Below are 26,269 nucleotides of genomic sequence, written 5' to 3'. Positions count from 1 at the left end.
TGTATTTGGATCCTAATTAATTGTTTCTGAATCCTACGATGATGAATGCAGGGTGGTAGATGTGTAGAGAAGTGCGGTGATCCACGAATCTCACAAATTTGTCCTTGCCAACAACTCTAATGACTTGTAACATTTGACACCTAATATTTTCTTTTTTTCTTTTTGCTCTTATTGTTTTGAATCGGTAAAATTCCTTGAGTAGGGGACCAATTTGTTTCTGTGGTACAGGTTACCATATATTTGGTTAAAAGTTCAGACCCGCCAAAGCGTGTAGTTTCTTTTGTGAATGACATTGATTTCAATGGAGAACATTCTGGGTCTTATCAAACTTCGTATTAAAAGAGCCTCTAATCTCAAAGCTTGCGATACTCGTACCAGTGATCCTTATGTCTTTGTCACCATGGCAGAACAGGTTATAAGCTACAACTTTTGATTATTATTCGGTATGAATTACCTTTTTCTTCTGCTCTTCATCAGTTATTGTGTTTGTAAAGTGTTCATTGAAACAAAATACTGTTCCACGTGTAATCAAAACCTTATTTTTTTACTTGTTTGTTTTCTATAACTTTTAACTGTTTTAATTTCTAGATGTAGCATTGAGACTTAAACGCATTAAAACTTGTGCTAGCAGGAATTGAAACGAAATAGTCTTTTGTACGCAGCTTAAGTCTAAAGATATAAGAGGCTAGAGTGACTAAACCTCATTTATTCTGTTATTCTGAACTTTGTTATTGGTCTTATTATTGTTTATTTTTTCCATCGTGAGGATATTTGAGATTAACTTCAAGTTGGGTATGAAAAGGAGCAGCTCAGTGAAGACCGAAACCAAATTTGTGGTATATTTGTGTTGATGGAGAGAGACACAGTGAATATCAAATAACCAAAATATAGTGAAAACTACTAAGATTTTATATTGATAAATCAGAACTAGTTCTCTTATTTTGGTGTAAATACAAAATAGATACTAACAATAATAAACTAACAAAAGAAAATATAACAAAAAAAAATAATGATACCATAAATTTTAATATAGAAAATCTCTTCGACTTAATAAGTAAAAACCTACTGGTTAATAAAATATTTATACTAAAGTATAATTATAATATTTGTTTTTCTCACTTTAGAAAGATAACATTTAATCTCACTTAACTATGATAAAATACAGTATTTTTCTAGTCTCTCACTAAGATTTTTAGTTTCATTGTGGATATTAATTTTATCATTTACTCTTTTCACTTGTTTGTATTTCTCTTCCTCACAAGTTTCTTTTATATAGAGAAGAAAAAAAAAAACTTTCTCATTAAAAAATAATAGATAATTAATACTTGTCATTTTTTCAAAATATCTTAAAAAAACTACCTTCAACTTTCTAAGTTCAACTATATAGTATTCGAAAGTTAAGGTATAATTTCAAAAGTTTAAATTGACCTTCCTACACTTTTTATCAATGAAGGAAGGATTCACAAATATATATTTAATGTTAAAAAAAAATAGTTATTGCGATAACAAATGTCCTAGATCCTACAATTGTCCTCAAAATAAGAAACAATTTCACCATTGTCTCTGATGAATAAATAAAGAGGGGTTATATAATTGAGTAAAAGAAAGTTAAAAATAGTAGATGGAAATTTGTCAAACCATGTTCGAGGAGGTCGGTGAAGTTCATATAGTGAGAACTTGATTTCGCAAACGCCAAAAGTAAAGAGAAAACAAACCCTGATGAAGAAGTATATAAATAATATCTTCAGCCTGACCACTTAATATATCTTTTTTATAGTACTGACCTATTTTTAATCATCCATTTCGGAAGTAAATCATTTTAAAGTTAATGGAGTGATTGAAATAGAGATTGTTCGTTAAATGTTAACAACGTTAAGTTGAATCTAAAATCATATTTTTCATTTGTAACCAATGATGAAGTTTACTCTTTTTGCCACTACTACTATCTGCTGCTTTCAATTGCTTGGTCTGAAAACGTCATCTCATATGGATGCAGCAACTGAAAACTACAGTTGTGAAAGATACCTGTAATCCTGAGTGGAATGAAGAACTGACACTTTATGTAACAAATGTTAACATTCCTATACTTCTGGTGAGTACTGAAACAGTCTATATCTTGCATCAGTAGTGATGTTGCAGGCTATCATGACAAGAGTAGTCTTGTGTTAAATTGATGATCACTTGGAATTGTGTTGTTCTATTCAGACAGTTACAGACAAAGACACTTTCACGGTAGATGACAACATGGGCGATGCAGAAATAGACTTAAAGCCATATCTTCAGTGTGTGAAGATGGAGTTGAGCGATCTCCCAGAGGGTCATATAGTCAAGAAGGTTCAACAAGATAGGACTAACTGCCTTGCTGAAGAGAGCAGCTGCATATGGAAAAATGATAAACTCATCCAAGAGATGACTTTAAGATTGAGAAACGTAAAGAGTGGGGAAATAACTGTGGAAATTGGGTGGGTTACTCTTCCAGATTCAAAAGGCTTATCACAAGTTGAGTTTTAGGTGTGTTTACCTTCCTTAACTTTATATGATGTATTACATGTGTTATATGTAATTTTTGGAGTAAAATCTAGAATTTAGCAAGTTACCCAAATATCTATCCCAGTAATAAAGTATTTTAGCATTTTTTCTTCTCAAGAATTTGGGCATCTGATAATGCCAGCAGCTTGATCAAAATTAAGGAGTAAGCATTTAAGAGAAATTTGCAAAGAAGTTTGTACTCTGAAACAAAGGACAAAGTGGTCCAATTCTGTTCAACTTAAGCAAACACCTTCATCATAAATCTCATAAATCTAGTGTTACATTTCTGATAAGTCTTATCTTTTCTGTACGTGTGAAGTTACCTGGTTTGTTTGGTCTAAGTGTTATGAGTGGGTGAGACTGACATCTATATTACATTAGGAGTCGAAGATGAATTTCTCACAGTTTAGGTTGATTGAGGAAAGTGTAGTTGTTAATCGGATTTGGTTTTGTGTGTAGATAGCAGTTATAGGAGAATTGTTGAAGCATAGAAATAAGAAGATCTTCAGGAACGGGCACATAGATCACTTCGAGATTTTCTCGATGGCCCAATTGATGGTTTGCTCATGAGTGACATCGAAGGTACACCTAGCATGTTTTTCTTACTCAAATTGATGTCTTGAACCTTTGGTTTGTATGAGGTCCATAAAAAAATATAAATGTTAGTGGTGAGACAAGGAATAGAAGTTTTGCTTATGGGTAGAGGATGTTACTAGTTGGATGTGTTTACACCTCTTATATAAGGGTTGATATACCTTGAAATACCTCTATTATTTTTATTTTTTACAAATAAAAAAAATAAAGAAACATAGGTAAAGGCACTATGACACCAAAACAAAATTGGGTCAATATGATTTAAACTGAGATTAGTCTTTCACACAACACAATCAAGTACTTTTGTTCTCGCTAGTTGACTCTCTCGCCGGTTGACTAGGTTGAACACCTTCTCTTGGATCTACCGCAGTTGAGTATTGATTTGAGTCTCTCTATTGAACTGAAACGTGACTCCGTTGTGACAGAGGGCCCCCTACTTGTTGATTGCACTCCGACACTCAAGTCAGTAACGACTCACAAAAAGTAAACAGTTTCTAGTATAGTGTGCAAAAACAGTGTACCTTCATCTGGAGTGTTAGGCCCCTTTTATAACCGCACATGCAAAAGTTTCTCGCTTGAGAGAATAAAATCATAATTGAAAATATACTAAGCACATTAATCTTTTATCTCTAACAGAAAAACCACCTGTCATGGGCACCAATGATCTTCAGGTGCTAAACCGTAGCCCAACAATCTATTTTAACTGCACGTCCCTATCTTTTAGGGTTAACAACAACTATCAACAGGTATTTTACGTGTGCACCATTATTCTCGGGTGCTCCTCTTTCATTCTCAACAACTAGTAATTATTATCCAACTAACATGCATATTATCACAAGAGATAACAATTATATCTTTCATCTTCAGAATAATATGATAACAGACTTAAACAATAACAATTATATCTTTTATCTTCAGAATAATATCACAAGAGATAAAATATCTCTTTATCTTTTATCTTCAGAATAATATCACAAGAGATAAAATATCTCTTTATCTTTTATCTTCAGAATAATATCACAAGAGATAAAATATTTCTTTATCTTTTATCTTCAGAATAATATCACAACAGATAAAATATCTATCTATCTTTTATCTTCAGAATAATACGATAATACACAATTATATATTTTATCTTAATTACCTTTTCTGGGCTAACCAACATCTAGGCCAAAACTCGTGACCCACCTTTTGGGCCCGATAGCCGAGGTTTCAATCCCTCGAGCACTGTTGCCCAGTACACAAGCCCTCAGACTCGAGCTGAGCTAGGCTAAGCAAAGAGTCTTTCGAGTGCTCTGGCGGCTGACGCGACGATTTCTTTTGTCGAACCGTTTTCTTTGGCCCCTATAGGCCAATGTACTGATTTGACGTATCCAGAGGTATTCTTCCTTGATCTCGCTAAGTATGCTTCATGTAGTGCATGCTCCGATAATTTTGTCATTCTGGGTGCGGTCATCCTTTCAGTATATGAGCCAAGCTTGCTTTGTGGTCGCGTGACCTCATCATAGCAGTCCTTCGCAGAACACTTGTCGGTGTGCAACTGGTCAATTGAACTATGCAACTTAAAATCATCCTCGCATAGCGCCTAAACTCAGGTAACTGGAAACACCTGAGTTAGCCCAACTTATCCTGCAACAAACCAGATGATTCACCTGCGCAACTTGCTCATCCCACACAGCGCCTATACTCGGGTATTTACTCACACACCGAGTTAGCCCGATTTATCATGTGTCACACTGGATGACTTATCTATGCAACTTCACTTACCCCATAGAGCGCCTAGACTTGGGTGTTTACTTACACACTGAGTTAACCCGACTTATTCTATACTAGATCAAGTGATTTGTTTGTGCAACTGTTACTCATCCCACACATCGCCTATACTTGGATATTTACTCACACACCGAGTTAGCCCGACTTATCATTGTTGAACCAAGTGGTGTTCATGTTTTGAAGAATCTAAATCCTTTGAAGGATGTTGAAGCCTCTGCTTTGCTTGATGTTGCTGTGTTGGTTTAAGCTTTGTTCTGGGATAGTTTATATGTTGTAATCCACCCTGTGATTAAATCTAAAGCATTAGCATTCTCAATCTTTGTGAAAGTAAAATGTTTTCAAACTAAGTTAAAACAACCTATTGTTTTGTCGAAACAACCGATTGTTTATACTTAGGTGTTTTGAGAAAAATATTGAAAACTGTTTTGAATGGTTGAACTGTTAAAGTACCAAAACAACTGATTGATTCGAGAAAACAACCGGTTGTTTGTTTTGGGACCATAACAGAAAAACTGTTTTCTTGTTGACTGAGCTTTAAATGTTTTAACTGCTTACGCTCCAGTCATTAAATGCTATGACCAATCTTTTAATGCAATTTAAGAGTCTGTTAAGATTTGATAACAAACTACATCTTTGAATAAATTCAGAAAAATAGATTTGACAATTTAGGATCTTTGACAAAGTTTTTCAAAAGAGTTTTTCAAAGTGCTGAGATTGCTAAGAGTTTGTGATTGATCAAAGTGTTGGAATAGGATTCTGCTTGTATTGATTTCAGATAATTTTCTGTAACAAGTGTAATCCTTGTACTCTGTTGAACAATTCGTTTCTGTGTTAGCTGAGATTGGCTGTGTGTTCTTGAGGTGTTCAAGATCAGCAATCTTAGTGTTGGCCAAGGAGAGTGTGTTTCTTGAGGTGTTCAAGGTCATTCTCTTGGTTGTTGTGTAAGTGATCAAGTGGTGATTGCTTAGTGGATTTCCTCAGTGTTCTGAGAAGACTGGATGTAGCTCTGGATTTGGAGTGAACCAGTATAAACAACTGTGTACAATTTCTCTATCCCTATCTCTTTAAATTCAGTTTTGTCAATTAATAACTGGTATAAACAACCGATTGTTTCGGTAAAACAAGCGATTGTTTTTCCTGTATTGTGCTTTTGCTTTATGTTTTGAAAAACTGAATTCTTAATCAAGGTTTTCTTGAAGTATTTTTCATTCTAAGCTTAAAAGTTTACTAAAATCTTTCTTAAACAATTCACCCCCCCCCTCTCGTTTAAGGCCATATATTCTAACAATCATGTGTCAAACCGGATGATTCATCTATGCAACTTTACCTGTAGGGCGACTTCGCAAGGAAGGTCGATTTATCTGCCGATGGTAATTACTTCGCACACGCAACACTTAATCATAAAACTCTTTCAGAAAGGTCATTGTATCATGTGTTAAAATAAATAAGAAAGAAAGACAACAATGCATCATAAGCAACCTTTTATTAGATGGCCTCGTTAAAAACCCTCTTTAAAGCAAAAAGGGCGCCGTCTTTTAGCATCACATTGTTCAACAATAAACATTTAATTAGATAAATTAACTGAAATAAAATTTGAGATTGACGGCCACTCTCAATTTGAAATGAACCGAGAATAGGAAACGTTCATTAGCCTCCTGGAGGTTTCTGATTGTCTCCATAAGTTGTTATACTGTTGGAGCCTCACCTCCTTTTGGTTCCGATGGCACTTGTCTAGTATTTGTGCATCTCCATTTGAGAACTCGAACACGAATGTGGATGGGATCACGTTTTAGCAAACCCCACAGTAGGCGATAAATGTTCTCGCCGATTGACTGTCCCGCCGGTTGACTAGGTTGAACGCCTTCTCTTGGATCTGCCGCAGTTGAGTATTGATTTGTGTCTCTCTGTTGAACTGAAACGTGAGTCTGTTGTGACAGAGGGCGCCCTACCTATTGATTGCACTCCAACCCTCAAGTCAGTAATGGCTCACAAAAAGTAAACTGTTTTAAGTCTAGTGTGCAAAAAATAATGTACCTTCATCTAGGGTCTTAGGCCCCTTTTACAACCACACATGCAACAATTTCTCACTTGAGAGAATAAAATTTTAACTGAAAATATACTAAGCACATTAATATTTTATCTCTAACAGAAAAACCACCTGTTACGGGCACTAATGATCTTCAGGTGCTAAACTGCAGGCCAACATTCTATTTTAATTCCACGTCCCTATCTTTTAGGGTTAACAACAACTATCAACAGGTAATTTACGTGTGCACCATTATTCTCGGGTGCTCCTCTTTCATTCTCAACAACTAGTAATTATTATCCAACTAACATGCATATTATCACAAGAAATAACAATTATATCTTTCATCTTCAGAATAATATGATAACAGACTTAAAATATAACAGTTATATCTTTTATCTTCATAATAATAAAAAAAAGATAAAATATCTCTTTATCTTTTATCTTCAGAATAATATCACAAAAGATAAAATATCTCTTTATCTTTTATCTTCATAATAATATCACAACAAATAAAATATCTCTTTATCTTTTATCTTCATAATAATATGATAATAATAATTATATATTTTATCTTAATTACCTTTTTTGGGATGACCAACATCTAGGCCAAAACTCGTGACCCATCCTTTGGACCTAATAGCCGAGGTCTCGAGCCCTCGAACATTCTTGCCCATTACAACTTCCATTTGGAAAGTATAAGAGAATCGCAATCTCTAACTTATAAGCACACATGATTTCAATTCACAACAATATATATTGTAAAGATGTTATTTAGTAATTTTTGGTTTAAGACTACGTGTATTTTTACATCAGGGAGCTCTCGTGTTGGATTTTTTTCCTTACAAAATTTAAAAATTAATACCTTTATTAAGGAGAATGTTAAGTATACTTTCTTTGATCTTATAGTAAATTAATACACGTCTTCCTTGCTTTTATTTTGGAAAACTACACTTTAAAAAATAATTGTTTTTTATGTATATCATATGCAATCCTTCTTTTATACTACTAAAAAAATCATTAAATAAAAATTAATTTTAAAAACAAAAAATAATTAGTATATTAATTAAGTTAGATACTATCTTATAAATTAAAAAATTATTAGTATTTAAAGTAGTTTCTATTATTAATAAAAAAAATTATAAATTAGTTTTTAAATTGGTATCTAATATTAACTATCAAGATTTTAGCTATTAACTATTTTAATTCTAAATTAGATTTTATAGTAACTAATTTAGTTTTAGAATCTAAAATAGTTAGTAGCTAATATTGAATATCAATTTAGAAACTAATTTATATTTTTATTAATAATAGAAATTATTTTAAATGTGTTGAAGATGGATGTGACTCCTTCAAGTCAATGTGTTTGATGTAACAAAGTGTGTGTTTTGCTTTGAAGATTGTATTTGTACTTGGGTAGTCTTGTATATAGGTCAGAGTGTGTTTAAAGTGAGCTTTTTGCATTGTGACCCACCTCTTAACCTTTATCAAGGTGATAAGATCAATCCCAACGTTTTTTAAATGCTTTTCTCATGTTTTTCCCAAAATATGTTTTACTGCACAGAAAATGAATCTGTTGTTTCTCAAATGAATAGATTCTTTTTTAACTAGTGCCTTGTTTTTAAAAGTTTTTTGATTACTTTGTTTTTTGCACCAAGTAACCTGACTTAGCCTTTTTATGCTATCAAAACGACTGAGTTGCAACAATTTAAAATCTCTCTTTGCCTTTTTGAAAATAAATCTTTTCATTATAATTTCAATATGTTCTTTTTATAACAACTTTTCAAACTATTTTTTGAAAATCTGTTATAAATAATTCTCTATATAAAAAGAGTCTTATCTCACTAAAATGTGGGTTGAGAAAACGTTTTTGAAACAAAGATTAAAAGTTTTCATAGAATTCAAAAATAATTTGCACGTGTTCTTGAAAGAGTTTTTCAAAAGAAAAATGTGTGCTTGTTCTTGTGAGTCCTAAGTTTGGTAGGAGGTGTTGTCACTGGTTTTGCAAGTTTTTCTACTAATCTTTTCTGCATTCTACATTCTCCTTCCAGGTGTATTCACTTTCATCATTCTATTCTTTGTAATTGTGGTTGTAAGACATTCTTGATAGTGTTTCTTGAAGTGTTTGGTGTGCTAAAATAATGTTTTTCAGCCAGGTATGTCATGTTCTTGTAGGGTTCAAGAACATTAGGTTGTATAATTGTTTTGTGCTATGTTTTAGTGGATTTCACCTTGGGAATGGTGAGACTGGATGTAGCTCATTTGAGTGAACCAGTATAATCTTGTGGTGTTCAATCTCCCTTAATCTCTGCACTCATTTACTGTTTCGTGTGTTGATCTGACAGAAAATAAACTTGTTCAATTAAAATTGAATATGTTCATTTTGGGTTTGTTCTTACTGTTCCTGATTTCTGGAAAACCAATCTAAATATCTTGTTGAAATTAGTGACTAATTTGGATATAATTGAAGTACATTGTTTTGTAAAAACCAAGTATATCAATTGGAACGATTCATTCAAGTGTGTGGTTCGACATTCTTAAATTGACTCGTGATTCAACAATATGTTTTTCATTTGTGCATATCAATGTGATATTTTGCTCACTGGTAAATACTCTTAATACCTGAAAATCAAATAACTGAAATACTGTCTCGATGAAGTAAGAAGAAAAATAAATTTGTTCTTTCCAAAACAAATCGATTCTTTTGCAATGTTTTGAGAAAAGACTGAATCTATTTGAAAATTTTAAAAACTCAATTCACCCCCCTCTTGAACTTTGACACTAATAAACTCAACAAGATGTAAAGACACTAGTACCAAATATCATAACCATGACCCCACATTTAAGACGTTTTTACAGTCAGACGCTGTCATTCAAAACGTGTTGACATTTTTAAAATTTACTTCCTCTAATAGGGCGGTGATCCTGCCTGTTGACCGGAGCGCTGGAGAATGCCTCGTCAAAGGATCGACGTGCGCGCCGCTTCCCACCTCCGTTCCTCCTCTGGATCTATCTCAAGAACCTGCAAAGAAACGATACGGCGCCGCTGCGGCCGATCGCACTCCGACGCTCAAGTCAGTGACGGTATCACAAAATACTAAGAACTGGAACCGTGCAAATCTCTCTCACAAACAACTCTATCACTCGCAAGCGTAAAGTGTATGAACTGAACGTGCGTACCTTAGAAAATCTGTTAGGAACTCTTATATACCTGGTGGTTCTCTCTCTCCTGGCAGTTACAGACTTGGACACGTGGCTCGTATCCAACTGTACACGTGCCATCATCTGGAGGCTCCCTGACTTGGCGCTACTTCTACTCTCATTTTGGCTAAGTTACCAATGCATGGTGCTGCCCAGTGCATAGCTAACTCAGGAGTGCGATCCCTACTGAAACTGGCGAGGTAGGGCCTTCATACACCTTCCCTGTGGTCTCGCCGGCCGCCTTCATGATCTGCTTCTCCTTTAACTTCGGCGATGTGCTTGTTCTGGCGATCTCCGACTGCCTGGTCGCCTGAGCTTGCATCTGGCGACTTCGTCCTCAACCTGGCGATCGCCTATTCTGGTAAGCTGGAGATCGGAACACGCCAACTTAACTATCGGCGACTACACGTGCCTCCCGACTTCCTTCCCAACTGTCAACCTGGCGCCTTGTCAACATGCTTACACTGTAACAGGATGCCACGTCATCGCATCCGACCACCAGGGCGGTACACAAGCCCCCCAGTCTTAAGCGAAGACTTGTCTAGCGAAAAGACTGAAAAAGCCTTCGTTAACACCGGTCTACGTGGCATGGGCGCAGAATTCCAAGCGGTAGTACTTTCTGCTGCTCTGACGCTCCACCAAACTCTTCGCGCATCATTTGACACGTGGCTCTCATCAACGGCCATTTTCATCTGCCGTTAGCGCTTCCCAAAACCGTTCGAAAACCCTTAAACCCCTTACGCTCCTACTGTTCCATCACTTCCTTCACACTCGCATACGCTCTCATTTCTCTCTGCGAAAGCTCTCGACGTTCCTCGACGCTCTAGATCACCACCTCCCTTTAACATTCTCCCGATCATCGAAAGGTAACTACTTTCCTTCATCTGCTGGGTTTTCTTGCATTTTCACCGATTTGCATCATCCTGTAACTGTCTGGTGCATACGCTGTGGGCTGTTTTTCCATTTCTCCTTCTGCGTGACTTAGGGCTTTGCCGATTGTCGCAACGAACTCACATTCGTTCGTCTTTCACCTTCCATTCATGATTGAGTCAGCCTTTGTAACCCTCCTGATTATTTTTCCTTCCTCCTTCGTTTGCAGTTGCTACCATGACTCGCACGAAGATCACCCCGAACCCCCCTCCGTCAGCGCGAAACCCCCCTTCACAAGCACACGACTCTACGCAAGTTCGTGGTGCTCCCTCTTCGCAGGCTGTGAGGCCCGCGTCTTCTCAAACCACTCTGGCCCAGGCGACTCCACCAAACGCTGGAGGAGCCCCCACCCCACTGCCAGACTTCAAGACGTTATACTCATGGGCTAACTCAACCCTCTTAAAGGAAACGTCGTCGGTGAACACCGCGGGGGCGGTTCTGCGATTGACCAACGGGGACGAGGCCCACCAATCATTCCACAAGGAGCACGATGAGAGAATGATGGTGCTGCCTTGCCCAGCCACTCTGCCGGTGTGCGTCGATGACAAAGTGAGCACCGACGGGCCCTTCTGCTTCGTCTACACCACTCTCTTCAAGAAGGTTAAACTCAGGTTCCCTCTCACTCGATTTGAGAGGGAACTCTTAACCGAGCTCAACATCGCTGCCGCCCAGCTTCACCTCAACAGCTGGGCGTTTGTCCGAGCTTTCGAGGTAACGTGCGCCCACCTGGGGTTGCCCGCGTCAGTGGACGTGTTTCTATTCCTGTTTGAGGCCAAGCACCCAGGAGATCGCCTGTGGGTCAGCCTGAACGCCATTGCTGGGAGATCCATTTTCACCATCTTCCAGCAGTCGTACAAGGATTGGAAGGGGAAGTTCGTCCAGGTTCGTGCAAACGACAAAGACCCTTCCCTTCTCGACGGTTTCCCCTTGTATTGGGTGGACAAGGGGAAAAAGGAGTCCAGAGCTGCTTCAGGAGGCCCAGAAGTCCTGATAGCATGGGAGCTTTGGACAGAGACCTTTGTCTCTTCTGGAAGAGGGTGGCAGATGCCCACATAACATTCTTGACCCCCACCCTGATTTCCTTCGAGTTCTTTGAGGACCAGTTGGAATTTCAAATAGGTTAGGACGCTACGTCTTTGTCTTGACATTGCTTCTGATATTGTTTCTGGGCGTCTTGTGCAATACACACAAGACTTTGGTTTTATCTCTTCTGCATATGCCTGCTTTGCTGTCTTATTGTCTTGTACACTTACCCCTCTCTCCTTTGAGCTAACTTATGCACTTTCATTTCATGCAGACACCATGTTGGGTAAGAACATGCTCGCCGATTTAAAGGCACTCGCCTGCAATCATGGGTTGGCGACCGGCTCCCAGACGGTTCCCAACTCAGCGGTCGAGAAGGCCATCATCCAGGGGCGATCACCGCCTAAGGCGCCCACCCAACGAAAGAAACTGGTCCTTAAGAGGCCAAAGCGGAAAGCCCCCTAAATTGTCCAAGAGGATGAGGAAGAGGACGACGAGGTCACAGAGGATGGCCTTGTCACGAAAAGGAAGAGGGTGGCACCATCTTCTCCACCTGCCCCGCCCCCTCTTCCAGCTTCAACACCACCGTCAACACCCGCTCCTCCTTCTTCACCGCCAGCACCACAAGCCCCTTCCCCACCAGTCCAAGCAGTTCCATTGGCCACTGCGCCACCTGCAACTGGGGCCCAAGAGCCAAACTTCTTAGAGGACCCCCCGAGCGCCTCTACACCACATATATCAGCAGGAGGGGGCCCTCCTTCCAACACCTCAGCTGCAGGAATCATTCCAATCGGGGATGAGGTCGCTCACACCTCTCCAATCCTAATCACCGAGTCCCCGATTGAGTCGCCACGCCAAGAAGCACCCACCGAAAACATTGCTAAGGAAGGTGGCGACGAGAACCCCCAACAAGCCCCCCTGGCGCCTCTCCAAGCTGCAAATCTTTCCCTCGAGGTCACGAGGATGTGGGAACCTCTGACTGCTAAACTCAAAACCATTGCAGAGGATATCCCATCAATCATAACGAAAGCTGTGGAGAGCTCCACCAGGCGGCTACAGGATGACATCTACAACCTCAAGACCGAGAACAGCATAATGAAGGTCGAGGTGGAGAAGGTGTCATTCAGCCTAACGCTCGCGGAAATGGAACATTCTCGAGTGGAGGATGCCCTAAACACCGAGCTTAGGCTTGCGCGCAAGGAAGCTGTTGACCTTCGCCGCAAAGTCCATGAACTTGCCCAAGAAAAAGTCGAGCTTGAGAGCAGAATTGTGCCTTTACGTACCAAGGCGAGCGACCTGGAGGCTCAAATTCAAGCCAATGCCGATAAGGTACAGAAGCTGGAGCAAAGGTCGATCGACCGTGAGAAGCTACTTGGGCAAGTAGAGAAAGCAAGAGATGACGCCATGGCTGATCTCTCCGAGGCAAACAAAGAGAAGGTGAAGATGGCTGCCGAGTTGGCCCAAGCCCAAACAGAATCCAAGAAGGTGGCTGACGACCTTCTTGAAGCTCAAGAGACCAACAAACAACTCCGAAAACAGGTCGAAGAGCTGGAGCAGCAGAACAAGGAGCTTAAGCAGCAGGTCGAAGGATTTCAGAAGCAAATTGAAGAACTTAAGCTAAGCTCCGCTCAGATTCTGGTTGCCGGGTTTGACGCCGCTCGAGAACAGTTCGCATGCCTATTCCCTGATCTCGACCTCAGCATGGTGTCATTAAACAATGAAGTAGTAGATGGAAAGGTCGTTCCCGCCGAAGGCTCAACCAATTCCACCCCATCTGCTTCTTTATAAATTCACTTGTATTTGCCTTGTAAAAAACTCTTGCACACGTATTCTGAACAGCTTCTTATTTCAATAGCGAAACTTGGACATTTCTTCCGACTCCTTTTGAGCGCTTTACTTTCTTTGTATGTTTAACTCTGCTGCGTTTAACTTAGCGATTTTGCAAACATGACCTTTGGCGTAACTGCTTCGAGCAGATTCAAACTTAAGCAATAATCACTTTAAACAACTTGTACCCCTGAGGCACTAACCTGATCGTAAGAAAAGTTCCAAGCAATGAACTGTGATTCAATCATTGGTTCAAACAACGTCCCACTTGATCCGCTTTATCAAACAAGTCTTTCAACCTTCTCGCCGTGTTTGAACTTTTCGCGACCACCTAGACCTCTTGGCAACACCAGCTTCCCTTAGCCTCAGGCTTTGGCAGCCGTTTCTTTATCTGAGGCAGAAATGCCCTTTGGGATCTTCCTTTACCTCCCTGAACCCCAGAGCTAAAGACTGGCTGGCTAGGCGTTCTCTTCGAACCTACCTTAGCCACCTTTCAAGCTTCTTCCACCCTCTTCGCCATACCTGAACTCGCTCAAGACGAGAAGGATTTTATCTTGCCTATGCTCACGCACAGGCGAGAAGGTCTTTTAACTCGCCTGAACTCGCTCATCGGCGAGAAGGACTTTTACTCGCCTGAACTCGCTCATCGGCGAGAAGGACTTTAAACGGCCTTAACTCGCTCGACGGCGAGAAGGACCTTGTCAGGTGCCTCAACTTGCCCAGGGTGTACATCTCCTCCCCCCTGGATGCACTGAGGACCTTTTCTTTCTCACGCCTGCACTCGCTCGACGGCGAGGAGGTCTTTGATGGGCCTTAGTTCGCACAACGGCGGTAAGGACTTTATCCGGTGCCTCAACTTGCCCAGGGCGTACATCTCCTCCCCCCTGGATGCACTGAGGACCTTTCTCGCCTGCGCCCGCACAACGGCGAGGAGGTCTTTAACTTGCCTCTACGTTGCCCCGAGAGTTACATCTTCTCGCTCCCAGAAACACGGAGGACTTTTTCTCTTTCTCGCCTGCACTCGCTCAACGGCGAGGAGGTCTTTTAACTTGCCTCAAAACGCGCGAGGGCGTTGAGGTCTTCCATCTGGTGCCTCCGATCGCCGAAAAACGATGAGGACTTTAAAAACTTAACTGGTGCCTCTAATCGCCGAAAAACGATGAGGACTTTAAAACTTTAGAAAACACGCGACATATCTTTTCGTGCCTTAAATCATGTACGAATGACAAGGTCTTTCTTCGAAACTTTTGGAAATAACACACATGCAATCTGAAAACACCTTATACTTCGAAAACTCTTCTTTTATTGGGTGGCCTCATTAAAAACCCTCCTTAGGGAAAAAAGAGTGCCCCCTTAAAACTGTTTTAACAGAGACATTGCAATGTAATATTTGTGTTTGTCTTTACTTACAAAGCTCTTAGCTATAGTACAACTTCAGGTGTGTGGCGTTCCAGGTACGAGGGATCGCCCCCCCTTCCAACGTCTCCAAGCGATAGGCTCCGTTCCCGAGTGCCTCGGTTATTCTGAACGGTCCAGTCCACTTGGGTGATAGCTTATTCTCCATCTCGTACTGGTGGGCCTTTCTCATCACCAGATTGCCTTCTCTAAACTGCCTTGGCATCACCTTTGAGTTGTACCTTCGCTCGACCCTTCTCTTCACCGCCTCAGCCTTCAGCCTTGCCTCCTCCCTGACTTCGTCCAGCAGATCCAGGTTCAGTCTTCTCTCTTCGTTCGAGTCTTCCTCTACAAAGTTCTGGAATCTCGGCGAGCTCTCCTGAATCTCGACTGGAATCATGGCATCACACCCATAGACCAAGCTAAACGGGGTCTCATGGGTTCCTGACTGCTCGGTGGTGTGGTACGCCTTCTGATCAGACTTTATCGTGATTACCACCCCTTCCATGGACGGCAGCTTCACCTTCATGTGCCGAGTCGATGGAATTGCGCCGATCCTGTTAAGGGTGGGCCTTCCCAGCAGGATGTTATATGCTGAAGGGGCGTTTACGATGAGGTACTTGATTTTCTCCGTCCTCGACCCAGCCTCATCGGTAAACGTGGTTCTCAGCTCAATGTACCCCCTGACTTCCACCTGGTCGCCAGCGAACCCATACAAGCACCCTCCATAGGGCCTCAGCTGGTCAAGGGGCAATTCTAGCTGCGTGAAAGTCGGCCAGAACATCACGTCTGCCGAACTTCCTTGGTCCACCCGAACTCGGTGAACCTTCCTCCCCGCCGTGATCAACGAAATAACAATGGGATCGTTGTCGTGAGGCACAACGTCCCGAAGATCCTGCTTGGTGAACGTAATGTCCACTTCGGGCGAGTGATCTTCAAACATGTCCACCGACATCACCGATCGCGCGTACCTTTTCCTCTGCGATGCGGTGCATCCACCACCCGAAAAACCCCCTGCAATGGTGTGGATCTCCCCATGGATAGGCATCTCGTGCTGCTGGGCTTCTCCCCCTGCCGGCTGGGAACTCGACGCTCCTCCGGTCCTTCTGTCCAGCAGATAGTCATTTAGGAACCCGCTCTTAACCAGATCGTCGAGCTGGTACCCTAGAGACAAACACGAGTCCAGGTTGTGGCCAAAGCACTGGTGGAACTCGCACCAGACATCCGGCTTCGACCCTAACACCTTGTCGCCCACCTTCTCGGGCGCCTTCAATCTAGCAGATATGTTAGGGATAGCGATCAGGTCCGCTAGTCCCATGACGAATTTGTGCTTAGGCGGGCGATTGTATTCCCGGCGTGCTGGTTGTTGGCGTGCTGGCGGTTGGCGCGCTTGGCTTCTTCCCTTGTTTCTCCTATTGTAAGGATAGCGAGTCCTTTGATCCTTTCTGGCCGCCGCTGCCGTTTCCAGCACCCTCTGTGGCTGGATCCTGGTCTGGGCGCGTGGCCTGACGGGAGCCACACTGCCTCTCTTCTCGGCGACCTCACTCTCGTCGGCGATGTGAGCCACTGCAAGTCGCCTGACCTCAGCGAACGTCGCTGGATGAGCCCTGATCAAGGCTTCACAAAATGGCCCTGGCTGCACGCCCTTCTTGAAGGCATAAACCAGCATTTCTTCATCCTTGGCCGGCGATCTGACCATCTGTGCTCCGAAGCGATTGAGGTAGTCTCTGAGGGACTCCCCCTGGTACTGCCTTATATCAAACAGATCATAGGACACCCTGGGCGGTGCCTTGTTCACAATATACTGCTCGACAAAGATTTTCGAGAATTGCTGAAAATTAGTTATGTGGCCATTAGGCAGGCTCACAAACCACTCCATCGCCGTTCCCTGGAGCGTGCTCACGAACATCTTACAATAGACAGCATCCGAACCCCCTGACAGCATCATCTGTGTGTGGAACGTGGTCAGATGAGCCTCTGGATCTTCCACGCCAGTAAAAACAGCTTTAACCGGGACCACGCTCGTGGGAATTGGCGTGTCGGTAATCGCCTGAATGAAAGGCATTGGGAAGACACGAGGCGGCGTCGACGGTGCCACCTCTTCCGCGGAAGAACGAACCTGCTGCTCCTGAAGAGCTCGACGTAGCTCCTCAGCTACCTTGCTGAGCTCCTCGTTTCTGGCGCGAGAGGCGACCAGGTCTTCATGTATCCTGGCCTGCTCGGCGCGCGAGGCTTCTACAGTGGCCTGCAATGAGCGCATCATTTCTGCCATGGCGGCGTCGCCTTCAGCTGCGACGGGAGCCACGGGACTGGAACGATTGCTCCTCATCTTTCTCATCAACTTCAGCGAACCACAGAAATACAGCAAATAACACTTCAACCACGAACGAACCAGCGATCAATCGGGGAAAACTCAAGAAACTGCGCAAGAACCCAAAAACACCGCAAACCTTCGCAGAAAACCACCAAAGAACTCGAACCTCCACCAGACAGATTGCGCGCAAGCGACAAAAGACCTCACTCCACCGATTGAAAGACAAACAAGCGGCACAAACACAAACTCATCGAACGAAACTCAAAGAAACTGCCAACGACGGTTGCACCAGCACACAACCGCGCAGAAAACCTCGAAAAACTCCACGAACTCACGCTGTGGATGGGAGCACGTTTTACACGGCCCCACGGTGGGCGCCTGATGATCCTGCCTGTTGACCGGAGCGCTGGAGAATGCCTCGTCAAAGGATCGACGTGCGCGCCGCTTCCCACCTCCGTTCCTTCTCTGGATCTATCTCAAGAACCTGCAAAGAAACGATACGGCGCCGCTGCTGCCGATCGCACTCCGACGCTCAAGTCAGTGACGGTATCACCAAATACTAAGAACTGGAACCGTGCAAATCTTTCTCACAAACAGCTCTATCACTCGCAAGCGTAAAGTGTATGAACTGAACGTGCGTACCTTAGAAAATCTGTTAGGAACTCTTATATACCTGGTGGTTCTCTCTCTCCTGGCAGTTACAGACTTGGACACGTGGCTCGTATCCAACTGTACACGTGCCATCATCTGGAGGCTCCCTGACTTGGCGCTACTTCTACTCTCATTTTGGCTAAGTTACCTATGCATGGTGCTGCCCAGTGCATAGCTAACTCAGGAGTGCGATCCCTACTGAAACTGGCGAGGTAGGGCCTTCATACACCTTCCCTGTGGTCTCGCCGGCCGCCTTCATGATCTGCTTCTCCTTTAACTTCGGCGATGTGCTTGTTCTGGCGATCTCCGACTGCCTGGTCGCCTGAGCTTGCATCTGGCGACTTCGTCCTCAACCTGGCGATCGCCTATTCTGGTAAGCTGGAGATCGGAACACGCCAACTTAACTATCTGCGACTACACGTGCCTCCCGACTTCCTTCCCAACTGTCAACCTGGCGCCTTGTCAACATGCTTACACTGTAACAGGATGCCACGTCATCGCATCCGACCACCAGGGCGGTACAGGCGGCTACACCAAATAATCGCCCTCTTATACTATATTTTTTTCTATTGTTATGAATTTTTTATTTTATTTTTTAAAAAATTTATATTATTTTTGTTTTTAGGTTAGAATTGAGTTATTAAATTATTAGATGGTAGATAGATTTATATTATTTAATATTTATAATTAATTTAAATATTTATAATTTATATATTTAGTATTTATTATAATTTGTATTTGTACCGCCCTGGTGGACGGGTGTGATGACGTGGCATCCTGCTACAGTGTAGGCGTGTTGACAAGGCGCCAGGTTGGTAGATAGGAAGGAAGTCGGGAGGCATGCATGGTCGCCGATTGTTAAGTTGGCGTGTTCCGATTTCCAGTTTACCAGAATAGGCGATCGCCAGGTTGAAGATGAAGTCGCCACATGTAGACTCAGGCGACCAAGCAGTCGGAGATCGCCAGAATAAGCACATCGCCGAAGACGAAGGAGAAGCAGATTATGAAGGCGGCCGGCGAGACCACAGGGAAGGTGTATGAAGGCCCTAACTCGCCAGTTTCAGTAGAGATCGCACTCCTAAGTTAGCTATGCACTGGGCAGTACCATGCATAAGTAACTTAGCCAAAATAAGAGTAGAAGCAGCGCCAAGTCAGGGAGCCTCCAGATGATGGCACGTGTACAGTTGGATGCGAGCCACGTGTCCAAGTCTGTAACTGCCAGGAGAGAGAAAACCACCAGGTATATAAGAGTTCTTAACAGACTTTCTGAGGTACGCACGTTCAGTTCATACACTTTACGCTTGCAGGTGACAGAGCTGTTGTGAGAGAGAGTTTTTGCACGGTTCTAGTTCTTAGTATTTGGTGATACCGTCACTGACTTGAGCGTCGGAGTGCGATCGGCTGCAGCGGCGCCGTATCGTTTCTTTGCAGGTTCTTGAGATAGATCCAGAGGAGGAACGGAAGTGAGAAGCGGCGCGCACGTCGATCCTTTGACGAGGCATTCTCCAGCGCTCCGGTCAACAGGCAGGATCATCAGGCGCCCACCGTGGGGCCGTGTAAAGCTTGCTCCCATCCACAGCGTGAGTTCGTGGAAGCTTTCGAGGTTTTCGGCGTGGTTGTGTGCTGGTGCAACCGTCGTTCGTGGTTTCTTTGAGTTTCGTTCGGTGAGGTTTGCGTTTTGAACCATTTGTTTGGCTTTTCGATCGGTGGATTCGAGTTCTTTCGTTTGCTTGGTTGGTTCGCGGGGAAACGGTGGTTTTTGGTGAAGCTGTGATTTTCTTCGAAGGTTTGCGGTGTTCTTGGGTTCTTGCGCAGTTTCTTGAGTTTTCTCCGGTTGATCGCTGATTCGATCGTGGTTGAAGTGTTGTTTGCTGTATTTCTGTGGTTCACTGAAGTTAATGAGAAAAATGAGAAGCAATCGTTCCAGTCCCGTGGCGCCTGTCGCAGCTGAAGGCGACGCCGCCATGACCATGGCGCAGATGGCAGAAATGATGCGCTCGTTGCAGGCCAATGTAGAAGCCTCGCGCGTCGAGCAGGCAAGGATACATGAGGACCTGGTCGCCTCTCGCGCCAGGAACGAGGAGCTCAGCAAGGTAACTGAGGAGCTGCGGCGAGCTCTTCAGGAGCAGCAGGGACGTTCTTCTGCTGAAGAGGTGGCGCCGTCTACGCCACCTCGTGTTTTCCCAATGCCTTTTGTTCAGGCGATTACCGACACGCCTATTCCCACGAGTGTGGTTCCGGTTAAAGCTGTTTTTACCGGCGTGGAGGATCCAGAGGCTCATCTGACCACGTTCCACACGCAGATGATGCTGTCGGGAGGGTCCGACGCCGTCTATTGCAAGATGTTCGTGAGTACGCTCCAGGGAACGGCGATGGAGTGGTTTGTGAGCCTGCCTAATGGCCACATAACCAATTTTCAACAATTCTCGAAAATCTTTGTCGAGCAGTACATTGTGAATAAGGCACCGCCGAGGGTGTCCTATGATCTGTTTGATATAAGGCAGTACCATGGGGAGTCCCTCAGAGACTACCTCAATCGCTTCGGCGCGCAGATGGTCAGGTCGCCAGCCAAGGATGAAGAAATGCTGGTCTATGCCTTCAAGAAGGGCGTGCAGCCAGGGCCATTCTGCGAGGCCTTGATCAGGGCTCATCCAGCGACGTTTGCTGAAGTCAGGCGACTTGCGGTGGCCCACATCGCCGACGAGAGTGAAGTCGCCGAGAAGAGAGGCAGCGTGGCTCCCGCCAGACCACGCGCCCAGACCAGGATCCAGCCGCAGAGGGTGCTGGAAACGGCGGCGGCAGCTAGGAAAGACCAAAGGACTCGTTATCCTTACGATAGGAGAAATAAGGGAAGAAGCCAAGCGCGCCAACAACCAGCACGCCGGGAATACAATCGCCCGCCTAAGCACAAATTTGTCATGGGTCTAGCGGACCTGATCGCTATCCCTAACATATCTGCTAGGTTGAAGGCGCCTGAGAAGGTGGGCGACAAGGTGCTGGGGTCAAAGCCGGATGCCTGGTGCGAGTTCCACCAGTGTTTTGGCCACAACCTGGATTCGTGTTTGTCTTTAGGATACCAGCTCGACGACCTGGTTAAGAGCGGGTTCCTAAACGACTATCTGCTGGACAGGAGGACGGGGGGAGCATCGAGTTCCCAGCCAGCAGGTGGAGAAGCCCAACAACATGAAATGCCAATCCACGGGGAGATCCACACCATTGCGGGGGGTTTCTCAGGTGGTGGATGCACCGCATCGCAGAGGAAAAAGTATGCGCGATCGGTGATGGCAGTGGACATGTTTGAAGATCACTCACCGGAGGTGGACATTACGTTCACAAAGCAGGATCTTCGGGACGTTGTGCCTCATGACAACGATCCCATAGTTATTTCGTTGATAACAGCAGGGAGGAAGGTCCACCGAGTTCTGGTGGACCAAGGAAGCTCGGCAGACGTGATGTTCTGGCCGACTTTCACGCAGCTGGAATTGCCCCTTGACCAGCTGAGGCCCTATGGAGGGTGCTTATATGGTTTCGCTGGTGACCAGGTGGAGGTCAGGGGGTACATTGAGCTGAGAACCACGTTTACAGATGAGGCTGGGTCGAGGACGGAGAAAATCAAGTACCTCATCGTAAACGCCCCTTCAGCATATAACATCCTGTTGGGAAGGCCCACTCTTAACAGGATAGGTGCCATCCCGTCGACAAGGCACATGAAGGTGAAGTTGCCATCGATGGAAGGGGTGGTGATCACGATAAAGTCTGATCAGAAAGAAGCGAAAAGGTCCTATGAGAATAGCCTGAAGAGTAAAAGATCAGTGAGCTATGTTACAACCACCCCACCTCCCGGTGTGAAGCCCAGGCCGCCGGTAACAGAGGAGGCCGCCGGAAGGGACGTAGAGATGATAGACGCGGAGCTGGGGGAGAGGAATGCTGGCCTGGAGGAGGAAGAGGCGCGGAATCGCCCCGAGGAAGCGAGAGAACTGGGAATCGCCAAGGCGGTGATCGCCAGAGAATCCAGGCCCAAACCCGTCGAGCAGTGGCTCGAGAAGGAGATCGGAGGGAAAGTTTTCAAGCTCGGAAGATCTCTGGAGGTCGATCTCCAGGACCAGATCGCCAAGGTGATTGAGCGGCATCTGGACGCGTTTGCTTGGTCCGCTTCGGACATGCCCGGGATCGATCCCGACTTCTTGTGCCATCATCTGGCGATGGACAACATGGTGAGACCGGTGCGACAAAGGAGAAGGAAATTCAACGAAGAGAGGAGGCAGGCGATCAGGGACGAGACCCAGAAACTCCTCGCTGCAGGCCACATCAGGGAAGTCCAGTATCCTGAATGGTTGGCAAATGTCGTGCTGGTGAAGAAGAGTAACGGGAAATGGCGCATGTGCGTCGATTTCACCGATCTGAACAAAGCTTGCCCGAAGGATTCGTATCCTTTACCAAGCATTGATGCCCTGGTTGATAGTGCTGCGGGGTGCAAGCTGCTGAGTTTCCTGGATGCCTTCTCGGGCTATAATCAGATCAAGATGCATCCCATGGATGAAGAAAAAACAGCCTTCATGACGGAGAGGTCGTGCTACTGCTATAAGGTGATGCCGTTTGGGCTGAAGAACGCGGGGGCCACGTACCAGAGGTTGATGGATCGAGTACTTGCACCGATGCTGGGAAGGAACGTGCAAGCCTACGTCGATGACATGGTTGTGACCTCGCAGGAGAAAAGCAAGCACGTTGCAGACTTGGAAGAATTGTTCACGACGATCGCCAAGTTCAAGTTAAAGCTCAACCCGGAGAAATGCATTTTCGGCGTGGAGGCTGGAAAGTTCTTGGGTTTTCTTTTGACTGAAAGGGGAATAGAGGCTAACCCGGACAAGTGTGCCGCCATCTTGGCGATGAGAAGCCCGGCTACAGTGAAAGAAGTCCAGCAGCTGACAGGTCGGATGGCAGCCCTATCTCGCTTCGTGTCAGCGAGCGGAGAAAAGGGACATCCCTATTTCCAATGTCTGCGGCGCAATAACAAGTTCGCTTGGACGAAAGAATGCGAGGAAGCTTTTGTCAAGCTAAAGGAGTATCTGGCGAGCCCGCCGGTTCTGTGCAAACCACTGGCGGGTACCCCTCTCAGGTTGTATTTCGCTGTGACTGAGAGGGCAGTGAGCGCGGTGCTCGCCCAGGATCAAGATGAGGCTCAGAAGCCTATTTATTTCGTGAGTAAAGTGTTGCAGGGCCCAGAAACGAGATATCAGGCCCTGGAGAAGGCTGCGCTGGCTGTGGTGTTTTCGGCGAGGAGGTTGCGCCACTACTTCCACAGTTTCACAATACTGGTGATGACTGACCTGCCCATCCCGAAGGTCTTAAAGAAACCTGACGTTGCAGGAAGAATGGTGAAGTGGGCAGTCGAGTTGTCAGAATTTGACATTAAATATGAGCCTCGAGGCCCGATCAAGGGGCAAATCTTCGCAGATTTTGTAGTCGAGCTCTCATCAGAGGCAACACGGGTTGAAGGTGACGATTTCCGTTGGGTACTCTCGGTGGATGGATCGTCGAACCAGCAGGGTAGCGGTGCTGGAGTCATATTGGAAGGGCCCAACGGCGTGCTGATTGAGCAATCCTTGAGGTTTGCCTTTAAAGCGAGCAACAATCAAGCAGAGTATGAGGCGCTGATCGCCGGGATTTTGCTGGCCAAGGAAATGGGAGCTAGGGTGCTGATGGCTAAGAGTGACTCGCTGCTAGTCACCGGGCAAGTAACAGGCGAGTTCCAGGCTAAAGATCCACAAATGGCGGCCTACTTGGCGTATGTGCAGGAATTGAAGAGTTCCTTTGCCTCTTTTGAGGTAGTGCATGTGCCCCGAGAGCAGAATGCCCGAGCTGACTTGCTTGCTAAGCTCGCCAGCTCAGGCAAGGGGGGTAGGCAGAGGACGGTGATTCAAGAAACCCTGAAGACGCCGAGGGCATTTGTAGCAGATCACCTGGTCCTTCAGATAAGCAGGTCGACGGAGAGAGCAGCGAGAAGCCACAAGTCTTTGACGCAAGAAACTCTAAGATCGCCGAGAGTTAGAGCTTGTCGAGGAGAGAAGGTGGACGTGATGCAGGTCTGCGCCACCCATGAGCCAGACACTTGGATAACACAGTACAAGCGGTGCCTAAACCCTAAACCCTAAACCCTAAACAATGCCAGCAGCACGCCGATTGGCACAAGGCACCTCCCGAGGAGTTGAAGTCGATCTATAGCCCTTGGCCGTTTCATACTTGGGGAATCGACATCCTGGGACCTTTCCCGCTGGCGATCAGGCAAATGAAGTACTTGGTGGTGGCGATTGAGTACTTCACCAAGTGGATTGAAGCAGAGCCAGTGGCCCAGATCACCGCGCACAAGATCGAAGGTTTTGTATGGAAGAACATCGTGTGCCGGTTTGGAGTGCCTAAGCGCCTGGTGTCAGATAATGGGACGCAGTTTGCAAGCCACCTGTTGAAGAAGCTTTGCGAAGGAGTGGGAATTCAACAAGTGTTTGCATCCGTCGAGCACCCTCAAACAAATGGCCAGGTGGAATCAGCTAATCGGGTGTTGTTGAGAGGTTTGAGGAGAAGGCTTGAGAAAGCCAAGGGAAGTTAGGGTGAGGAGGTACCCCGAATAGTTTGGGCGTACCACACCACCGAGCAGTCGGGAACCCACGAGACCCCGTTTAGTTTGGTCTACGGGTGTGACGCCATGATTCCAGTGGAGATCCAGGAGAGCTCGCCGAGATTCCAGAATTTTGTACAGGAAGACTCGAATGAAGAGAGAAGGTTGAACCTGGATCTGCTGGATGAAGTCAGGGAAGAAGCGAGGCTGAAGGCTGAGGCGGTGAAGAGGAGGATCGAGCGAAGATACAACTCAAAGGTGGTGCCAAGGCAGTTTAGAGAAGGCGATCTGGTGATGAGGAAGGCCCACCAGTACGAGATGGAGAATAAGCTATCACCCAAGTGGACTGGGCCGTTCAGAATAACTGAGGCGCTCGGGAACGGAGCCTACCGCTTAGAGACGTTGGAAGGAGGGGCGATTCCTCGCACCTGGAACGCCACACACCTGAAGTTGTACTATAGTTAAGAGCTTTGTAAGTAAAGACAAACACAATGTTACATTACAATGTCTCTGTTAAAACAGTTTGAAGGGGGCGCTCTTTTTTCCCTAAGGAGGGTTTTTAATGAGGCCACCCAATAAAAGAAGAGTTTTCAAAGTATAAGGTGTTTTCAGATTGCATATGTGCTATTTCCAAAAGTTTCGAAGAAAGACCTTGTCATTCGTACATGATTTAAGGCACGAAAAGATATGTCGCGTGTTTTCTAAAAGTTTTAAAGTCCTCATCGTTTTTCGGCGATTAGAGGCACCAGTTAAGTTTTTAAAGTCCTCATCGTTTTTCGGCGATTAGAGGCACCAGTTAAGTTTTAAGTCCTCATCGTTTTTCGGCGATCGGAGGCACCAGATGAAAGACCTCCTCGCCGTCGAGCGAGTGCAGGCGAGAAAGAGGAAAAGTCCTCCGTGTTTCTGGGAGCGAGAAGATGTAACTCCCGGGGTAACGTAGAGGCAAGTTAAAGATCTCCTCGCCGTCGAGCGGGTGCAGGCGAGAAAGGTCCTCAGTGCATCCAGGGGGGAGGAGATGTACACCCTGGGCAAGTTGAGGCACCATATAAAGTCCTTATCGCCGTCATGCGAACTAAGGCCCATTAAAGACCTTCTCGCCGATGAGCGAGTTCAGGCGAGTGAAAGTCCTTCTCGCCGATGAGCGAGTTTAGGCGAGTCGAAGACCTTCTCGCTTGCATGCGAGCGTAGGCGAGATAAAATCCTTCTCGTCTTGAACGAGTTCAGGTGTGGCGAAGAGGGTGGAAGAAGTTGAAAGGTGGCTAAGGTAGGTTCGAAGAGAACGCCTAGTCAGCCGGTCTTTTGCTCTGAAGTTCAAGGGGGCAAAGGAAGATCCCAAAGGGCGTTCCTACCCCAGATAAAGAAACGATTGCCAAAGCAAGGGGCCAGGAAAAGC

General features: G+C 45.1%; 1 protein-coding gene across 2 annotated transcripts; it reads left to right on the top strand.

The window, feature by feature from the left end:
- Positions 1 to 251: 251 nt before the first annotated feature.
- LOC137817783 (protein C2-DOMAIN ABA-RELATED 7) lies at positions 252 to 3,814 on the top strand. 2 transcript variants are annotated; one of them, XM_090299399.1, is made up of 4 exons: positions 253 to 412; positions 1,997 to 2,092; positions 2,206 to 2,511; positions 2,989 to 3,814. In XM_090299399.1, the coding sequence occupies exons 1-3, from the start codon at positions 287 to 289 to the stop codon at positions 2,509 to 2,511; spliced, it is 528 nt and encodes a 175-aa protein (XP_090155525.1). In that variant the 5' UTR covers positions 253 to 286; the 3' UTR covers positions 2,989 to 3,814. The 2 variants fall into 2 exon arrangements, with proteins under 2 accessions (XP_090155524.1, XP_090155525.1); XM_090299398.1 differs by lacking the exon at positions 2,989 to 3,814 and having other exon boundaries at positions 252 to 412; positions 2,206 to 2,646.
- Positions 3,815 to 26,269: the final 22,455 nt, after the last annotated feature.

Source organism: Phaseolus vulgaris, chromosome 2 (assembly GCF_051622355.1).
Source record: "Phaseolus vulgaris cultivar YP4 chromosome 2, ASM5162235v1, whole genome shotgun sequence".
Taxonomy (NCBI): domain Eukaryota; kingdom Viridiplantae; phylum Streptophyta; class Magnoliopsida; order Fabales; family Fabaceae; genus Phaseolus; species Phaseolus vulgaris.
The sequence above is the reverse complement of the archived record's forward strand: the minus strand, read 5'-3'. Positions and strand labels throughout refer to the sequence as shown.

Excerpts from the sequence above, each read along its gene's own strand:
- LOC137817783 (XM_090299399.1), top strand. The coding sequence starts at position 287 with ATGACATTGATTTCAATGGAGAACATTCTGGGTCTTATCAAACTTCGT. Across the intron at positions 413-1,996 it reads TTGTCACCATGGCAGAACAG|CAACTGAAAACTACAGTTGT; the intron begins GTTATAAGCTAC and ends ATATGGATGCAG. Across the intron at positions 2,093-2,205 it reads TTAACATTCCTATACTTCTG|ACAGTTACAGACAAAGACAC; the intron begins GTGAGTACTGAA and ends TGTTCTATTCAG.